We start from the raw sequence: 19,746 nt of genomic DNA, 5'->3' as shown, positions 1-19,746 counted from the left end.
TAAGGGCTGCCACTGCAGTTCTCCCTTCTCCTTCCCGGAGCTGACAGCCCCTCCTCCCACGGGACTGATCCTGGCAGGGAGGGGTACGGGTCCCCTGGCCACAAAAACTTACAGATTTCGCTGATCTCAGCAGTTCCGCGTGTTCATGAGTGTTGTATGAAGTATGCCCAAAGTCCGATTGCTCTGTGGTGCCCAGTCCACGCAGTTCCTGGCTTTCTGCCTACTTTCCTGGAGGAGTAACTAAAACATACAGCTCACAAGTCCGCCATCTTGCCGCAAGTTTAGTTTTATAAGAAACTGCCAGATTGTTTTCCAGAGTGGTTATGTTGCTTTATATGCCCACCAGCAATGCGTGAGTGAGCCAGTTTCCCCACTTCCTTGTCAACTTTTGGTGTTGCCAGTTTCCCCACATCCTTGTCAACTTTTGGTGGTGTCACTTTTTTATTTTAAGCATTCTTACAAGTATATAGTGATACCTCGTTGTAGATTTCATTTGCATTTCCCTTATGGCTAATGATGTTGAATAACTTTTCGTGTGCTTATCTGTCATCCACATATCTTTTTGATGGAATGTCTCTTCATGCCTTTTGCCCATTTTCTAATTTTTTTTTTTTACTGTTGGATTTTGACAGTTATTTTTAAATTCTAGATACTACTCCTTTAATAATATGTAGTTTGAAAATATTTTCTCTGAATCTGCAGCTTGTCTTTTCATCTTCTTCACATGAGCTTTCATAGGGCAAATGTTTGTAATTCTGATCAGGTTTAACTTATCAATTTTTGCTCTTATGGTTTCAAGTCTAAGAACTATGTGCCTTGTCCTAGATCCTGAGGATTTTCTCCTACTTTTTTTCTGGAAGTTTATAGTTTTATATTTTAAATTTACGTCAGTGATCTATTTTGAGTTATTTTTGTATAAGATGTAAAGTTTGAGATTCATTTTTAATGGAGTTTTTAAAAACAAGTATCTTGATTTTTCACCTGTAAATCCTTTAGAATGCGTCGTTCAAGAATAAGGTGTTTTTGTTTTTGTTTTTACCTTTTTTGTGAAATATAACATATATACAGAACAATGATAACTTTCAAAGTACAATTTAACAAGTAGTTATATAAGTAATTTCAAAAATTTTTATGGGTTACAGTTCCACAGTTTCATTCATTTCCTTATTTTGAAATATATATACAGAAAGATGATAACTTTTGAAATACAATGTAAAGAGTAGCTGTAGAGCAAATTTCAAAGAATGTTATGGGTTACAGTTCCACCATTTCTGTTATTTTCTTCTAGCTATTCCAATACCCTAGCATCTAAAATATATATTTATATAAATATCCGAGAATAAGGGTATTTTTAAAAACCAATTATCACACGTAATGAAATTAATGGTAACTTGTTAACATTTTCAAATGCCCACTCTACAGTCTAATTTTCCTTTTTACTCACAAAATATCTTTTTGCAGTTGACTTTGTTTGGGTCTGAATCTAAAGGAAGTCTGTGCACACTGTTAGCCATCTCTGTTTTAATGTTGAACAGCATCCCACCTTTCTCTTTGTAATTTTGACAGGACTAATTGTTCTGTAGAGTATCCCACATTTTGAATTAGTCTGATTTTTTTTTTCCCTCAGAGAATTTACTTTTGGAGGGTAATTATAATAAATGAAAAAATAATTATAAATGTGTTGATTGCCAGGAAAGAACAGAAATGCTGTTGAGAGAATAAAGCCTGCCTCCCTCTCTCTCTCTCTCTCTCTCTCTCTCTCTCTCTCTCTCTCTCTCTCTCTCTCTCTCTCTCTCTCAGTGAGATTGAAGTTGGGAGCTGAAATAGGAGCTGAAATAGGAAAAGCATTCCAGGGAATGGAAATATCATGCATGAAGGCTCCTAGAATGGAAAAAATGTTTTAAAAAGTTTTGAAAGGTGGCTAGTGAGGCTGCTGCTTAGTGAATGAGGAAGAATATAACATGCTGCTAATAGAGAAGCAGGCAGGGTTAAGGAGTTTGAAATTTTTTTCTCAGAGTAGTGGGAAGCCGTTAAAAGTTACTCAACAAGAGAGTAATCTGACTCTATTGATGATTTAAAATTCTCACCCTGTCTGCTTTGTGGAAACTGTTCAACTACTAGGTGTTGAGGTAGTTAATTAGGACAATGACTTTAGATAGGATGGTTAGGGAAGGCCTGTCTGTTAACAGTAACAAACTTGAATAAGGTGAGAAGACAGCAACAGCCTTGATAAGTTGTCAGTGTTTTATTTAATTGAAAGATGTAATCTTGGGCTTAGTTCTATATTTAGCCTGTTACATGTTTTTACTTCAGTAATACTAGTCCAGAGCATACCTATTTGCATAATTGTGTTGTACTAATATCATCACACTTGGCCACAAGATAATAATAAACATAAATGCCTATATCAAATTTTTGGATTACCACTGTAATACAGAATTTAAATTCTGGTAGATTACTCTTCGACCCCTGAAAATAAGGCTATGTTTTCCCAGAGGTTTCTGTTTTAGAACTTCTGTCCTTGTAGATTATTCTTTATATCCTTTCTCACTTCTCTCCAAAAAGAAGGGTTGTGATCCTATGAGATTTTTTCTTGTTTGAATTGAGGCATTGTTTATCGGTGATCTAGGGTAAGAGCAATTCAGACTTTCTCTTGGCAGTTTATGGCCACCAGACCCTATGTCATCAAATTGTGGGATACATGTTAGAGCTTTCACAGAATTTTATCTACTGAGCTTTCTATACAACTGCTACTAGTAGTATTGCTCACTATATAAGGAATTCACATGGATTCCCGGCATCTTCTTTCATTTTGGTTCAAATTGTTATGTATTTAGACAGCACGTCTTCATATCTATTGTGTGAGATTAGGATACCCATGTCGTTCAGCATTGGTGGTATATTTGCAGTTTCTACCTATCTGTCTCCTTTGCTTTGAGTTTTGGGAATGAACTTCCAGTAAGCCTATACCTATATAGCTGTTTTCCTGTAAGTCTGACTTTCTCATTTTTGTTGAATGTTTAAGAAAAAGACTTGTCTCATAAGTCATGTATTAGAATAAACTTGATTTTAATGTAAAACTGACAGCTAATTATGTTTTTTTAATGATAGGTTGGCATTCGAGGTACCGATATAGTTGTACTTGGGGTAGAAAAAAAATCTGTTCCCAAGCTTCAAGATGAAAGAACTGTGAGGAAAATTTGTGCCCTTGATGATCATGTCTGCATGGCTTTTGCAGGTAATTAAGCACCTTAGTGTAGTAGGACAGCACAATTGTCCCACTCTAACTGTTATATATATGTATGTATATATACATATACACACATACATACATGCACACATGTGGAATTATGCACCGTTTCTTGTTAAAAACAATGTACTCTATCTTCTAAGTAAAATCACAACTCTGTGAACCAGATTTTGTGAGAACAAGTTTTGAAGGAACATGAACATTAAAAGATATATTTTATATTACCTTACTTATAACTTTAGGCAGTTATTTTCTTTTTAAATTTTTTATTTTGTAGTCCTTACAGATCTAAGGAGGTAGCAAAAAAAAATTCAGGGAGGTGTCTTCTGCACCCTACATTGAATTTCCCTCAGTGGTGACATCTTCAAAACCAGGAACTTGACATTGGTACATTGCAAAGAGCTTATTCTGATTCCATCAGTATTACATGTCCTTAGTTTTACCTGTGTGTATATAATTTTATTATACTTTGTCATATATATAAATTCATATAACCATCACCACAATCAAGATACAAAACTGTTCCATCACCACAAGGTTACCTCATGCTATTTCTTTGTAGCCACAGCCATCCCCCTCCCCATCGCTAACCCCTGGCAACCACCAGTCTATTATCCATCTGTATATTTTATCATTTGAAAATTTATTTGAATAGAATCATACAGTATATAATCTTTTAAAGTTGGCTTTTTTCACTCAATATAATTCTCTTAGGATTCATTCAAACATTTGAGTGTATTAACAGTCCATTCCTTTTTATTGCTGAGTAATATTCCTTGGTATGGATGTACCACAGTTTATCAGTTCACCCTTTGATGAACATTTGGGTTATTTCCAGTTTTAGACTATTACAAATAAAGCAGCTATGAATATTTGTATACAAGTTTTTACGTGAACATAGGTTTTCATTTCTCATATTTGTTGCCCAAGAGGGCAATTGCTGGGTCCTATGGTGATAACACACTTAGTTTCATAAGAAACTGCCAAATTGTTTTCCAGAGTGGCTGTACTGTTTTATTTTACATCCTCAGTAGAAATGTATGAGTGATCCAGTTTCTCCATATCCTCACTGTAGTTTGATGTTGTCACTACTTTTTTATTTTAGGCATTCTTATAGGTATATAGTGGTATTTCATTATGGGTTTAATTTGTATTTCCTAATGACTAATGAAGCTGAACATCTTTTCATGTGCTCGTTTTACTAATTGTAATTGTTTTTAAAACCAGGATTTTGTACTGAAGTTTAAAAACCTTACTGAGCAAAAACAGCTTTTATCTTACTGTCTTAAAAAAGGAGTCCTCTTAATATAAGTGATATGCAGTGCTTTAACTTCTGGTACACATGCCTTTCTATCCTTGATATGAAAATAATTTTAATATGGACATAACTTTTTAGCAATTTTCCTTCACTTGTTAATTGATTTTGGTATTGGAAAGTAAGTAAATATCTACTGTTGGGGACTTAGTATGATAAATCATGGTATATCCATACAATGGCTTGAAATCACAGACATTGGAACCGTACCAACTGCATTCTAAGCCAATTCCATTGTCTACTAAATTTGTGAATGTGGGCGAGTTACTTAACTGCTATTTACCTCAGTTTACTCATCTATAACATTGGATTAACGATAGTGCCTACTTAATGATTTGCTTCTAGAAGTGAGTTAAATATATGTGAAGCATTTGGAACAGTGTCTGGCCTATGATAAGTGCTTAAGAAATATTACTATTATTATTACCACTACTATTACTGCTACGACCATGCTATATTATTATTTAGAGGCAATTAAAAGAAAGAAGGTGGTAGGATCTGTATTATTGACACAGAAGAGTATCTACAATATATTGTTAAGAAGTAGTAAGAGGAATATGTGTAATATACCACTTACATAAATTGTGGAATTATATGACAGCTTTTATTTCCTCTGCAATGTTGGAAGATTTTACAGTGAGAACATATCAGAAAGAAATACAGTTCCATTTTGAAAAAAAGTCACAATTGTCATTGTTGTTATATTGTGATTCTAATATTTGGAAAACAACCCTTAAGTAAAATTGAAGAATTTGAAAAAAAAATATTTTATATAACATGTGGAATTCCACTTAATAGTAGAAATTTTACGTTATGATAATGTCTTTAGAGTAAAGTTGTGGTAAAACTTTAAAAGCACTAGACTGAAGACTTGTTTCTTCTATAGATTGGTTATTTATAAACATAAGGTGAAGTTGCCATTTCAAATGCTATCTTTAATTAAATAGAATTTGTTCTTTTTTCCCTAGCCAATTAGTATTGGTTAGTATAATTGCCGCTGCAAACACACATACACACACAACTGTGTTGTTCATATAGTTTGGTAAATGTATCAATAATTTTTTTTCTTGAATCATTCAGTTGTATTACTACTTTTCTAAGTATGAGAGGTTTATGTTTCTTCAGTTTTGGATCATATTCACATTGTATAAAGGGAAGTATTTAGAACTCTCCTACCTGATCATGTTTTCTAATTGAGTGAAACTTTTAACCTATAGCGTAGGTTGTCAACCTTCTCTTGCCGTTTTTTTTTTTCCAAATAACACTTTGCAAAGAGAAGAGTATCAGTTTCTCTTCCTATAATTGTGTCTGATTGAAATTGGTACCCTACCTGTGAGTGGTAGGGTAACTTCTAACAGGAGCGTAAGGGTAACTCTAACAGAAGCATATTCTAACAACTGCTTCATTGTTGATTTTAACTGGCTTCAGGAACTGAAGATTATTCCAGATTTGTTGAAACAGAATGTGAAATGGTACAGAAGGGGGAACAAGAGTTTGTGACAGCAGAAAACTGATAATTATTTGAAAAATCACTAAGTTTCAGAGCTTTTGTGAATGAATAGTTTGACAGGATGGTATGGAGAGAGGGAGAAAGAAAACTTAAAATTACAAAATGGCCATGGAACAGTCAAATGCCAAAGAAATCATTAATAGAAATGTTTATAATCATTACATCAGTTAAAGTTTGTCAATTTATTACTCTTTTGATAGAAACACAATCTGTTTCCTTATAGAAGTGTAGAGAATTAATCATGTTATTTTGGTATCACAAAAACAAGGGAATGTGTTTCTTTTTCTATTTTAAAATTCTTGATCTTCGATCCCTTAGTCTTAGCTAAAAAGCTGAGAAGTGATGTATCACAGTTTCATTAAAAGTAATTTAAGTTCACTGGATGTATGTTTAATAGTGAAGTCAGGTTCATTGTTTTCTCAAGAAGAAATCTGACTTACTTCATGATTTAGGTAATAAGTATATTTGTTTTAGTTTTTGGAATCAGGACAAACCATAAGCTTTTCAAGTCTGCCATTGCAATGTTCAAAAAAATAAGTTTTAAAAAATACAACTACCGATTTTTTGTAAAAATATTTAGTGAATGTAATAATCAGCTTAGCTACTGTGAATTAAACCATTTTGATCTCTAGGAAATAATTTTCTGAACACTAGTGTCTAAACTGTTATGCTTTAAAACCTTTTTCTTTAAAATGTAAATAAAAATGTTACCAAGTTAATTCTGGAAGGAAATAAGTCAGAATGTAGGATGTGCAACTTTTCTTTATTTTCCAGATCCTTTGTTATGAGTATGTATTGAAAAAAACAAACAAAAAAAAGGGTGTTGTAAGAAAGATTTCATGGTGGCTAAGATGACAAAGAAAAGTCATTCTTTTCCTGTAATGTGTTGAATAGGACTAACTGCTGATGCGAGAGTCGTAATCAACAGAGCCCGTGTTGAGTGCCAGAGTCATAAGCTAACAGTGGAGGACCCAGTCACTGTAGAGTATATAACGCGCTTCATAGCAACTTTAAAGCAGGTGAACTAATTTGCTAACAGATTTCATCAAGTTTTCTCCTTTTCTATCTTTATGGTACTACATGGAAATACTACAATTACCTCAACCATTTAGTCTGTTAAATATACTAAATCCATTATTCTTTTTCATACTTCATACTCACTCATTCCAGTGAAATAGATTGATTTGATTGCTAAAAAAATCACTATCAATTCTGAGAATTATATGAAATTTTAAAAGAGCAATAAGTCTAATCTTTTAAGGGGTTGCTACAGTTCTGGAGATACAGAATAAGAAATATTCTTTGAAGTTTTCCAAAAGAATACCTGTGATCCTTTCACCTCAAACTTAAATGCATCTATTCAGGTTTATATATGACTGCTTCTGAACCTATACATAGATGTATAGCTTAACATTAAGTTTCATCATGATGTAACAAGTTTTCCTTTTTCACTTATCATCATTTTATATGTACTGTATATATGGTATATATATGGTTAATATATATATAGTTAGTATATTCTGTTAACAATATACTGTATCTAGTTGCTATCTGGTAAGTGAATTAGTTGTTGTCAATTATCAGTTAGGTTGTTTCCAGTTTTTTCATTTGTTCTTTTGTTTGTTTACTTATTTGTTCTTTTTTTTCTATTTGCTAACTTTAATGATGTTACTCTCTGTCATAGCTTTTCCTTTCATTTTTGAATTATATTGTTAAATTAATTTTTAGGATGGGATTATTAGAGCAGAAATAGTAATCATTTTCTTCCTTTTTTAAAATACTTTTTATTGTGAAATATACATGCAGAGAAGCAATAGATTTCAAAGTACAGTTGAACAAGTTCTTAAAAAGCAAATTTCAAAGTTTAGTATGGGTTACAGTTCCACAATTTCAGATATTTCCTTCTGGCTGTTCTAATACACTAGAAACTAAAAAGAAATATCTATATAATGATCCAGTTGTCATAATCATTTATTAAATCCTAATTTCTCTGTTGCAACTCCTCCCTCTCATTTGATCACTCTCTCATTCTTCAAGGATATTTGGGCAATGACCATTGTTCTAGTTTGCTAATGCTGCCGGAATGCAAAACACTAGAAATGGATTGGTTTTTATAAAAGGGGGTTTATTTGGTTACACAGTTACAGTCTTAAGGCCATAAAGTGTCCAAGGTAATGCAGCAACAATTGGGTACCTTCACTGGAGGATGACCGATGGCATCCTGAAAACCTCTGTTAGCTGGGAAGGCACGTGGCCAGCGTCTGCTCCAAGTTCTGGTTTCAAAACAGCTTTCTCCCAGGACATTCCTCTCTAGGCTTCAGCTCCTCAAAATTGTCACTCTTAGTTGCTCTTGGGGCATTTGTCCTCTCTTAGCTTCTCCAGGGCAAAAGTCTGCTTTCAAAGGCCTTCTGCAAAATGTCTCTGTAAGCTGAAGCTTCTTTCTCAGTTCCAGTGCATTCTTCAAAGTGTCCCTCTTGGCTGTAGCTCCTCTTCAAAATGTTTCTCACAGCTGCACTGAGTTCCTTGTGTTTGTCAGCTCATTTATATGGCTCCACTGATCAAGGCCCACCCTGAATGGGTGGGGCCCCGCCTCCATGGAAATTATCTCATCAGAGTTATCACCTACAATTGGGTGGGGCACATTTCCATGCAAACAACCTAATCCAAATATTCCAACTTAATCCCCACTAATATGTCTGCCCCACAAGATTGCATCAAAGGATATGGCTTTTTCTGGGGGACAATACATTCAAACCAGCACAAGCATTCTGACTTTTTCGTGTTGAAAAGGGGTGTCGAAATTATGGGGTAGGGGAATGCAACTGGTTGTTCTGGGAGAGACTGGTACCTCTTAAATTTCAGGGCTTATCTGGCATAGGAACAATCTGGAGATTTTAAGTTTCTAAAAAATAAACTCAGGAAGTAAAACTCTTATAGAACTTTAGATAGAGCCCTGGTTTACTTCAGGGTTTTCAGCAACAGTGTTGGTTGGGGCTTGTCATACTGTGGCTGAAGCTTGTGTAGGAGTAACCTCCAGAATGACCTGTAGACTCTTTGAAATCTCTTAGCCATTTAAACCTTATTTTGTTATATTTCTTTTCCCTCTTTTGGTCAAGAAGGCATTCTCAGTCCCATGATGCCAGGGCCAGGCTCATCCTGATAGTCTTGTCTCATGTTGCAGGGGAACTTACACCGCTGAAAGTCATGTCCCATACAGGGGGGAAGGTAGTGAGTTTATTTGCAGAATTTGGCTTAGAGAGAGACAGGCCACATCTGAGCAACAAAAGAGGTTCTCTGGGGGTGAGTCTCAGGTGTGTTTATAGGTAGGCTTAGCTTAACCATTACAGAAATAAGTTTTATAAGGGCCAACCTCAAGATCGAGGGCTTCACTTATGAAATTGGAAATCCCCAATGCTTGATAGAATATCACATTTTTGTTACCTGCCCCAAATACTCTGGAATGTATCAGGATATAATAACCAGTATTAAGACTCATGTTATATGTAGTTAGACTGTTTTCTAAAATGGTTGAACCTCTTTTCATTTTGTAACCAAAAATGCATAAATGTATCCCTGAAGAATCATCAGTGTTGGATTTTTCATTTTTCTGTTATTTTACAAATAAATATAACACTGTAATAGTTGCTTTAATTTGTAGTTAATAATTAGTAGTGAGGTTGAATTTTTCCAGGTACTGGTTTGCTGTTTTCATTTCTTCTCGTGTAAACTATCTATCCTTTTGACAGGTACTCCATTGGTTAAGAGTGTGCCCCCAGGAGTCAGAATTTTGGGGTTTGAATCATGGTTTTGCTACTTTCTAGTTAGCGCTTTGGGAAAATGATTTAGCCTGTTTTTGCCTTGGTTTTCTTGTTTCTAAAATGAGTATTACAGTAATGCCTACTTCATTGAGGCACATTATAGAAAAATGATTTAATACATTTAAAGCATTTAGAACACTTTCTGGCATGGATTTTACCTTTGGTCTGTTTAGAACTGTTCATAAACTCTTGATATAGTCTAGGTATTAAAGTTTCAACAGATACATTTATAACAAAGTTCCTAATTTTGTTACTCTTTGTTAATTCAGATTGCAAGAAAGTCCAAAACTTCTATATATTATTCTACTTTTCTTATTTATTTGCTTTTTTTAATGCAATTTTGTTGAGATATATTCATATACCATACAATCATCCATCTCAGCCATTCTACCCATTTCAGACTGGTGTGTGATGTCTGGTCACAGAAGTACCTCTAACATTTTTTTCAGAATATTTGCTAGTTGTTCCTGGCTGTTTGCATTGTTCTAGGGGACTAACTAAATTCCACACCTCCCTATGCCATCATCTTGCCCTGCCTCTGATTATTTATTTGTTTTTATTTTTCCAGTAATTAAAAAAGCATGCACCAAAATACAAGGTATGGAACATATATACAGTGTTCCCAATTGTGGTTTTAAAAGTTTTCTATAAATATTATAGAGAGAACATTTCTGGAAACATGTTGTAAATCTGTAATAATGGGATTGCCCCTTGCGGGGACAGGGCTTGGACACCGGGGCAGAAAAGAGAAGTCCTTTCATGCATACCTTTGTACTTTTAAATTATTTTTGCCCTATGAGTGTATTACATTTTCAATTTTGAAAAACATGGTTGATTAGGCATAGAAACATAAAGTAGCACCTACTTCATACCTAGATGTGAACCAAGAATATTAGGAAGTACAGAGGAATTAACACAGAAATCCTCTCCTTTAAATGTTCATGTTCACAGCCCAACTGTTTGCACTAAAATTTTGAAATTGCTTATAAAAATACATATAATCTACTAAAATTAAAAAATGAAAGCATCAAAAAATACTTGTGATACATAGGCAAGACCAGGAAGGAAGCTAGTATAAAGCTATTTTAAGCTACAGAGTTACATATAGCTCCTAAAGTTCGCCACAAAGCTAGTGTTGTGCTTTTTGTCAGGACAACCTCTTTGTGCCACTACTGGGGGCAACAGTCGCATAGAATTAGCGTGATTTCCACCCTTTGGAGTACAAATCCAGGAAGCCCCTGGCTCTAAAGTAAAACAAAATGCAATTAGTGTCTCATTGTCTATGAGGAAAAATAATGCTTTTTCTTCAAGAGAAATAAAAGTTTCCTTCTCTTGGGACAGAAAGAAATGTTTTAATTGGGGATTCAAAGTATAGATAGCTTAGTCTATAATGATACTTAATAGTAATAGTAACAATCACAGTGTCCTTCAAGGTAAACAAGAACTTTACTGCAGACCAAAATGGTATGACAGAAATTCTCAGCTCTTTGGTATATTAAAGAGATTGTAATCTATTGTAGTTATGTTACTAAGATGGATGTACACAAAGCAACAAGAAAATTATAAGACCCAATATATAAGCCTACTGGCGATTTCATTTTCCATTAATTTTTAAAACATTTGTCATAAATTGAGGTTAGTCCAGGAGGGTTTAGGAAAGAGGATCTTTAAAATGCATTGAATAAATTTGGTGAAGTAGATAATTATGGCAGGAATACTTTATTATTAGAATTCATTATTTGATAAGTAATAATGTTATAATTTATAGTGGCTTGATACAGCCAATAGTTGTGAAAACATTTTATTTTTCAGAAATATACTCAGAGCAATGGACGAAGACCTTTTGGTATTTCTGCCTTAATTGTAGGTTTTGATGATGATGGTGTCCCAAGATTATATCAGACAGATCCCTCTGGTACCTATCATGCTTGGAAGGTAAGTTATGAATTTGTTATTATTTTTATTAGAAGTTGAGTAAATGAGTTCATTATAAGTACTTTATTGTTTTTAAGGTCATGATAAAATTTATGCTGCATTAAAATATTGATGGTGACACTAACTTTCTAAATGTAACCATTTAGCTTAACAGAAACTATGATACTTTTTGATGGACAGAGAAACACTGCTTAACAATAGAACCTCACAACTTAGAGGAAAAAAGTGGTTTTATAAAACCAAATAGCATTAAATATTTTAACCACACCCAAAGCAGTAATTAATATTCTACTAGTTGTTTTTTTGAACTTTTGATTTCTGCCTTATATATGCCCAGTGCTTCCTTTACAGCCTCTATCTCTTTTGCAATATCTCCTCTAAACTTTTTGAATTGATTTAGCATTAGTTGTTTAAATTCCTGTATCTCAGTTGAAGTGTACGTTTGTTCCTTTGACTGGGCCATAACTTTGTTTTTCTTAGTGTAGGTTGTAATTTTCTGTTGTCTAGGCATGGTTTCCTTGGTTATCCGAATCAGGTTTTCCCAGACCAGAACAGGCTCAGGTCCCAGAAGGAAGAAATATTCAGTATCTGGTTTCCCTAAAGGTGTGTCTTAGAAAATTGCTCCACCCTTTGATGCCTCGGGTCACTGTGCTTTTCTGCCCAGCAGGTGACGCCTGTTAGCCTATAATTCTTGACTGGTGTGAGGAGGTATGGCCCTGTTCCCCCAGGCTCTGGGGTCTGGTTCTGAATGGAAAGGGCCCCACCCCTTTCCTCCTAGAGAAGACAGACCCCTCAGGTGGAGGTCATTAGCATTTCAATGGTCTCACTCTTTGCTTGTGGTGTCTCCACCCTTCCCGGAGTCACAGCCCTGGAAACTGAAAATGACTAGGGCTTTCTCCACTGAGCCAAAAAAGAAACAGATAGTTCCCTTCAGACCCAGTCCAAGGCGACCCTCCTGCTCTCCCAGGTCAGTTGTCACCCAAAGCCTCTGTCTGTTTTTTGGGGATGCGTACCTGTAGTGAGCAGTTCACACTCGCTACTTAAAACCCCAGTTGGAGCTCAGCTGAGCTGTATTCGCTTGCTGGGAGAGAGCTTCTCTGTGGCACCACACGGCTCCGCAGCTCGGGCTATGGGGGAGGGGGTCTCACAACTTGGATCCACAGGTTTTACTTACAGATTTTATGCTGTATTCTCGGGCATTCCTCCCAATTCAGGTTGGTGTATGATGAATGGATGGTCTCGTTTGTCCCCCCGCAGTTATTCTGGATTATTTACTAGTTGTTTCTGGTTTTTTGTAGTTGTTCCAGGGGAACTACTTAGCTTCCACTCCTCTCTATGCCACCATCTTGCCCGAGTCCAAGAATAGTTTTTAAGGGAGATATAGCTAGCACATTTTGAGAGTTTCCAATGACTGAGCAATAGCAAAAGAAATTATAAAGACAGAACATAGGAGTAGGAGCTGTTTAAATGTAACTGGTTTTTCACACTAACGCAAACTGTTCAAAATTTAAAAGGAGAACTACAACTCTGGGGTTACGGTTAGTGGGGCTTAAACCCACTGAGATGCATGCATGACCCTTGGATTAATTTAATTAGCCTTACTATACAATAGACTAATTGAAACAAAAGAAAGCAAAGTGAACATAATAAACAAAAGATTACACACTTACCCAGCACAGGGAAAGTCTTGGTTGCAAAACTGCCTTAACTCAGATGCGTTTGGTGTTCGTCTGCGGCGAGTGCTTCCACCTGGACTTTCTAGTCCCAGTACTCTAGGAAAAATTTCTGGGCAACTGGTAGGCACAGAGCTGAGGGGTCCAGGGGAGCTCCACAGCCAACAATACATGGATCAGGTCATTTGAAAACAAGGTTTTAAATAGTTAGGCTTACCTGATCTCACATCAAATAGAGAAATAAGTTTTCTTTTTGTTAGGGGAGAGGGAAATTTCTAAGTAAGTGACTTGTGGCTTAGAAAATTGTTTTTTATCTTTGGAAACTTTATATCCTTTCTGCTGGAGGTAGTTAGGGAGAGTGACTGTTTTTGTGATAAGGCTTCAGAGGGCTGCATTGTAGGAGGTGAGGAGTTCTCGCCTTATCCATCCATCTTCCAGTTGTGCCAGGCGCCTGCGCTCTGGGCTTGCGCTGCAACCCCCTGCCTGGGAGAGGCGGGCTGGAGTGGGAAACGGGGAGGGGCGCACGGATGGCAAGCAGACTGCACGCAGGCAGGGTGAGGTAAGGAGGCGGTGGTGGCAACGGGATGAGAAGGGAGGGGAAGGGGTTAAAGAGGAATCGGGAGTATATTTACAAGGGGGATGGTTTGCAGGGTTAAAGAAACAGAAGCTGCTTAAAGGCTTTTCAGCGTTAACTTTTGTAGAGAGGAAAGTGGAAGACTTAGAAGGCTATTTTTGTGAAGGAGGAGGATTTGGTAGGAAGCGACAGAGTGGCACAGAGATAGCCAGGACCAAACAGTTTAGAAAGCTTGAGATTAAGAGCTTCAGACCACCTGTCGTTGCACTGAATGAAATTATTAAATTCAGTGAGAATTTGCCAATGGAAAGTGCCATTTTCTGGCCAACGCTTTTGTTGCTCTAAAGGATATTGCAGCCAAATTGTATTGGTTCTACTTCCCCTTTTAATTGAAGTTTATCGAGATTGCAGAGTAAACATCCGAGGGGAATAGATTTAGGAGGAAATGCGGTTTTGGAGTCACTTAAAAGTGACTGTACACTCAAGAAACTAAGATGGCGGCTAGGTGAGACAGGGCAAAAAAACACCTCTGTGAAAAACACTAGATAAAAACCAGAAAGTGACCCAGAATACCGGTTACAGCAATGCACCAGCTGGACGAGGTCTGCTAGTTCCACAGCGGCCGTATACTTGGTGAAACCAGGAGTCTGCATTCTGAAACGAGTGAGTAAGCTGGCTGGAAGACCCACAGCCGCGTGGCGGTCTGGGGAAACCAGGGCTTGGCGTTTGGAGACCAACTGGCTCTTTTACAAAAAAAAAAAAGGTGGGTGGGGACCCAGGAGCAGCTGCAGTTGCGATAGTGGGAACCACGCAGTAAAACACAGCAAGAGGGGGCTGGGCCGGCCTCTCAGTGTCTGGCCTGGAAGATAGCCAGCTGCAGATACCCTCGGGGCCGGGGGAACGGAGGGGAGAGCCGGAAACAGAAAGAAACCCTGCAACTAGCAGCTGGCTCCCCAGAGGGCTGGATAAACTCCTGCCTGGGGCCGTGCCCACAGCCCAGAGCCCCGCCAGTTGTCCCAGAGCTGGGAAGGAGGAACTGTGTGAGGAGTGGGGTGTAGAGACACCCCGTTCGGCCATCTTTGCATCAGGCTGGGAGTGCCCCTGCACGCCCCGGCGGCCCGGGACTTCCCTTGAGGGACGGCGTGAACTGGTGATGTAGCACGGAATTCCCTCGGCAGAGGTCCTGGAGGATCGCAGCTGGGCGGGGGGACCCACTCGGAGAACCCAGGGACACTGCACCAAGTCCAGTGGTTTGTGGGACAGTGAGAGAGAGGGTCTGTGGCTGAAATGAAATGAAGGCTTAGACTCTTGCGGCAGCCTTGAACCTCTGGGAACCTGGGGGATTTGAATATTAAAGCTGCCCTTTCTCCCTGGCCACCCGTACACATGCCCCACCTTCAGGGTGGACGGCTCCAGCAACACACACAACTGAGTTCTCCAACTGAACCCCACAAGAATCATTTCCCCACACACCACGGGACAAGGTGGAGAACTGACTGGAGGGGTATAAGTGACTCACAGACACCATCTGCTGGTTAGTTAGGGAAAGTGTACGCCACCAAACTGTTTCTGAAAAATTAGATTGGTATCTTTTTTTTACAACTTGAAAAAACCCTATCAAGCAAAGCAAATGCCAAGAGGCCAAAAACAACAGAAAATCTTAATGCATATGATAAAACCAGACGATATGGAGAATCCAACTCCAAACACACAAATCAAGATTTTGGAAGAGACACAGTACCTGGCACAATTAATCAAAGAACTACAATCGAGGAACGAAAACATGGCAAAGGATTTAAAGGACATCAAGAAGACCATGGCCCAGGATATAATGACATAAAGAAGACCCTAGAAGAGCATAAAGAAAACATTGCAAGAGTAAAAAAAAATAGAAGATCTTATGGAAATTAAAGAAAGTGTTGGCCAAATTAAAAAGATTCTGGATATTCACAATACAAGACTAGAGGAAGCTGAACAACGTCTCAGTGTCCTAGAAGTCCACAGAACAGAAAATGAAAGAACAAAAGAAAGAATGGAGAAAAAAATCGAAAAAATCGAAATGGATCTCAGGGATACGATAGATAAAATAAAACGTCCAAACTTAAGACTCATTGGTGTCCCAGAAGGGGAAGAGAAGGGTAAAGGTCTAGAAAGAGTATTCAAAGAAATTGTTGGGGAAAACTTCCCCAACCTTCTACACAATGTAAATACACAGAGCATAAATGCCCAGCGAACTCCAGATAGAATAAATCCAAATAAACCCACTCCAAGACATATTCTGATCAGACTGTCAAATACTGAAGAGAAGGAGCAAGTTCTGAAAGCAGCAAGACAAAAGCAATTCACCACAAAGGAAACAACATAAGACTAAGTAGTGACTACTCAGTGGCCACCATGGAGGCGAGAAGGCAGTGGCATGACATATTTAAAACTCTGAGTGAGAAAAATTTCCAACCAAGAATACTTTATCCAGCAAAGCTCTCCTTCAAATTTGAGAGAGAGCTTAAATTTTTCACAGACAAACAAATGCTGAGAGAGTTTGCCAGTAAAAGACCTGCCGTACTTCACGTACTAAAGGGAGCCCTACCAACAGAGAAACAAAGAAAGGAGAAAGAGTACAGAGAATTTTAACAGACATATATAGTACCTTACATCCCAAATCACCAGGACACTCTTTTTTCTCTAGTGATCACGGATCTTTCTCCAGAAGGGAACATAAGCTGGGACATAAAACAAGCCTCAAGAAATAAAAAAAAAAAAATGAATATACTCAAAGCACATTCTCCAACCACAATGGAATACAAATAGAAGTCAGTAATTTTTGAACTGTAACTCCACTATTTACTTCCTACATGATATAAAATACACAAACTCTAAGACAAATCAGTGGTTTTGAACTCAATGTAAAATATGTAATTTTAAACAACTATATAAAGGTGGGGGAATGGAGGAATACAGGAACATAGTTTATGTGTCCTATTGAAGTGAAGGTGGTATCAAAGAAAAACAAGATTGTTATGGATTTAAGAGGTTAATTTTAAGCCCCACAGTAAACACAAAGAAATTACCAGAGAATATAACCATAGAGATGAAAAGTAGAGTATGGGTAAAGAGAAATGGGGGAAGCGGCAGTGGGGAGTTAAGAAATGAGTGTAGGGTTGCTGTTTGAGGTGAAGGGAAATTTCTAGTAATGGATGGTGGGAAGGTGATAGCATTACAGCATTCTAAATGTGATTAATCCCACTAATGGATTTCTAGGGAGGGGGTGGAATGGGAAGATTTAGGCTGTATATATGTTTCCACAATTGAGAAAAAAAAAAAGACAGTCTAAATAGATGACAGTTGAATGCCAAGGATGACCCTGGATGGGATCTGAGCTCAAAGGGACACAGTTGAGACATAAGGAAAAGGAAATATAGAATGTAAGCTTTGTATCATTGTTGAATCTCTTGTACTTCTTAGCTGTGCTTAATGGGATTGCATAAAAGAATGTTCTTGTTCATGGGAAGTGTATACGTGAATTATAGTGTATGTTCAAGGATGTGTGCAGCTAGCTCTCATATGTTCAGAAGACAGAGCAATAGATGATGGATGATATATAGGGAGGGAGAGAAATAACGGTGTGACAGCATGTTAAAGTTGGTGGATTGGGCTATCGGGGGAGGGGGGTCAGGGTATGATGGAATTCTGTGTATGGGGTTAGTATTGTTTTTGCAACTGTTCCTATAACTTTGAATTTATTTCAAAATTTTAAAAAAAATGACTGTATATTGCCCATGATTATTTAAGAAATTTGAGAGGCTTGTGGTTTATTTGGGAACTTTGCTCGCCAGAGGCTTACGGAGATCGCCCGTGAGAGATTTACAGTCCCTCCACTCCTTTAGAGGCTTGTGGCCTCCCTGAATGAGGCTGAGACGAATTGGGGCTATGCTTGTGGGAGGCTTACAGAGATCGCCCATGAGAAATTCATGGTCCCCCCGCTCCTTTGGAGGCTTACAGAGGCCACCCAAAATGTTGCTCAAGTGAGACTAACAACCCAGATCCATACGACCTGTCGCAGTAACAAAGCAGTCGTCCCTGGTTTGTCATTGGCGGTCAGGAAATTGCATGCAGTCTTTCGCCCAAGGTGTCCCCTGGGTTACTTTCACTGCTGCAGTGGGGAAAAATGCTCCTGGAGCATTAGAGAGTTTTGACTGAGCGCTCAGATTTTGCTAGGCTTACGAAGCTGGGGCGCAGCATTAGAGCAGGCCTAGGCACCGCACTGGGGGTGGGCCGGGGTGTCCACAGGACACCAAAGAAAACTCTCGTGAGGGGAGGATCTGGGCAGAAAGACGTCACTTACCTAGGGCCGAATTAGTTGTAGATGTTTGAGAGCCGTGAGGGTGTCCCGGCATCGTGTTAAGGTGGTCTGAGTTGATTCACTCAAGCCTCTGAGTGCATGGAAACCTCAACAACTATGTAGTTGGGGAACAGAGTCAGCTGGAAGGCTGCCCTGTTGCCCTGAGGGGCTGGGAAACTCAAACCTCAGTCGGTCCTCCGAGCAAGGTTGACTGAGAAGCTGTCCCGTTGCCCCTTAAGGGGCCGGAGACTCAAGCCTCAGTCCAACCTCCGTATCTGAGTCATGGCACCAGATGTTAGGTCGGAGTTGTTCAAGAATCCACACAACACAGCGAGTCATAGTTTAAGTAGAGAGTTTAAGGTGTATTAGAGGAAGAAAGCAGGTGGGAGCCAGCAAAAAGAAAGAAAATGGCTCCAGCTCTCTATCTGAGAGCAGCATTTTTTAAAGGAAAAACCACGTGGGGAGGGAAGGGTGTCTTGTGCTTTGAGTGGGTGAGGGCTTATCAACTTCTGAGCTGATTGGTTGCTAGGGTTCTAACACACTACTCTTCTTTGATATGCAGCTGTATTATCTATGTGGGGGAAGCAGGCCTTTTGGCTTGCTTGTGGTCATTCATCTTATGGGCCTGTCTGATCTTGTTTTATCCACCTTTTGGGGTCAAGGCACCACTATGACTGGGATTTCTGAAACAGCCTTCAACCTTTAGTTTATGGTGCACCTGGTATCTATGAGATAAGCTGCAGGGCCCCTGGATCAGACATTCCTTCTATATATTAGACTCTTTTCTGGGGTCTGACACTTAAGATCCCGGTTTTTGGATAAACTGCTAGTTTATGTACTTCCTCTCTGGGCAGCAACCAGTTAACAAAAATGCTAATAACAAATAAACTCCAAAGTCATGCCAGGCTGAAAGCTCTACCCTTGATCTAAGTGAAATTTCAAGGCCACAGGAAATTTAATTTAGAGCTTGAACAGCTATTTATTTTAATCCTCTAAAATATAATGGCATAGAACAAATTTTGTGAGGTATAAGAATCTTCTGCTAATCAGAACAATATATTCCTGTATAGTTCAAAAGTTGTGTTTTCATGCTCACTTCCTAAAATCTGCTTTAGATCTCTTTCCTGTAACCATAATACTGAACAGTTAGAATGAAGACATTCCCACTTTTAACCCCATGATCCTTCAGTGAAGGAATGGGATTTTTCTACTGGTTCTTTCTATTCACAAGAGTCCTCATAGCATAGAGGTATATGGTGGTATGGTGGTATAGAGTAGAGTTAAAAGCTTAGGATGTGGATCCAGACTACTTGGTTTTGAATCTCACCTCTT

General features: G+C 38.1%; 1 protein-coding gene across 1 annotated transcript in view; it reads left to right on the top strand.

The window, feature by feature from the left end:
• Positions 1-19,746, top strand: part of PSMA8 (proteasome 20S subunit alpha 8) — a 74,714-nt gene that overhangs the window by 22,315 nt on the left and 32,653 nt on the right. The window contains exons 2-4 of the mRNA XM_037806119.1: positions 3,112-3,238; positions 6,970-7,094; positions 11,706-11,828. Of these exons, the coding sequence (XP_037662047.1) occupies positions 3,112-3,238; positions 6,970-7,094; positions 11,706-11,828 (375 nt within the window). The remainder of the gene's footprint in view (positions 1-3,111; positions 3,239-6,969; positions 7,095-11,705; positions 11,829-19,746) is intronic.

Source organism: Choloepus didactylus, chromosome 16, assembly GCF_015220235.1.
Source record: "Choloepus didactylus isolate mChoDid1 chromosome 16, mChoDid1.pri, whole genome shotgun sequence".
NCBI lineage: Eukaryota > Metazoa > Chordata > Mammalia > Pilosa > Megalonychidae > Choloepus > Choloepus didactylus.
This window is presented reverse-complemented; position numbering and strand designations above follow the sequence as displayed.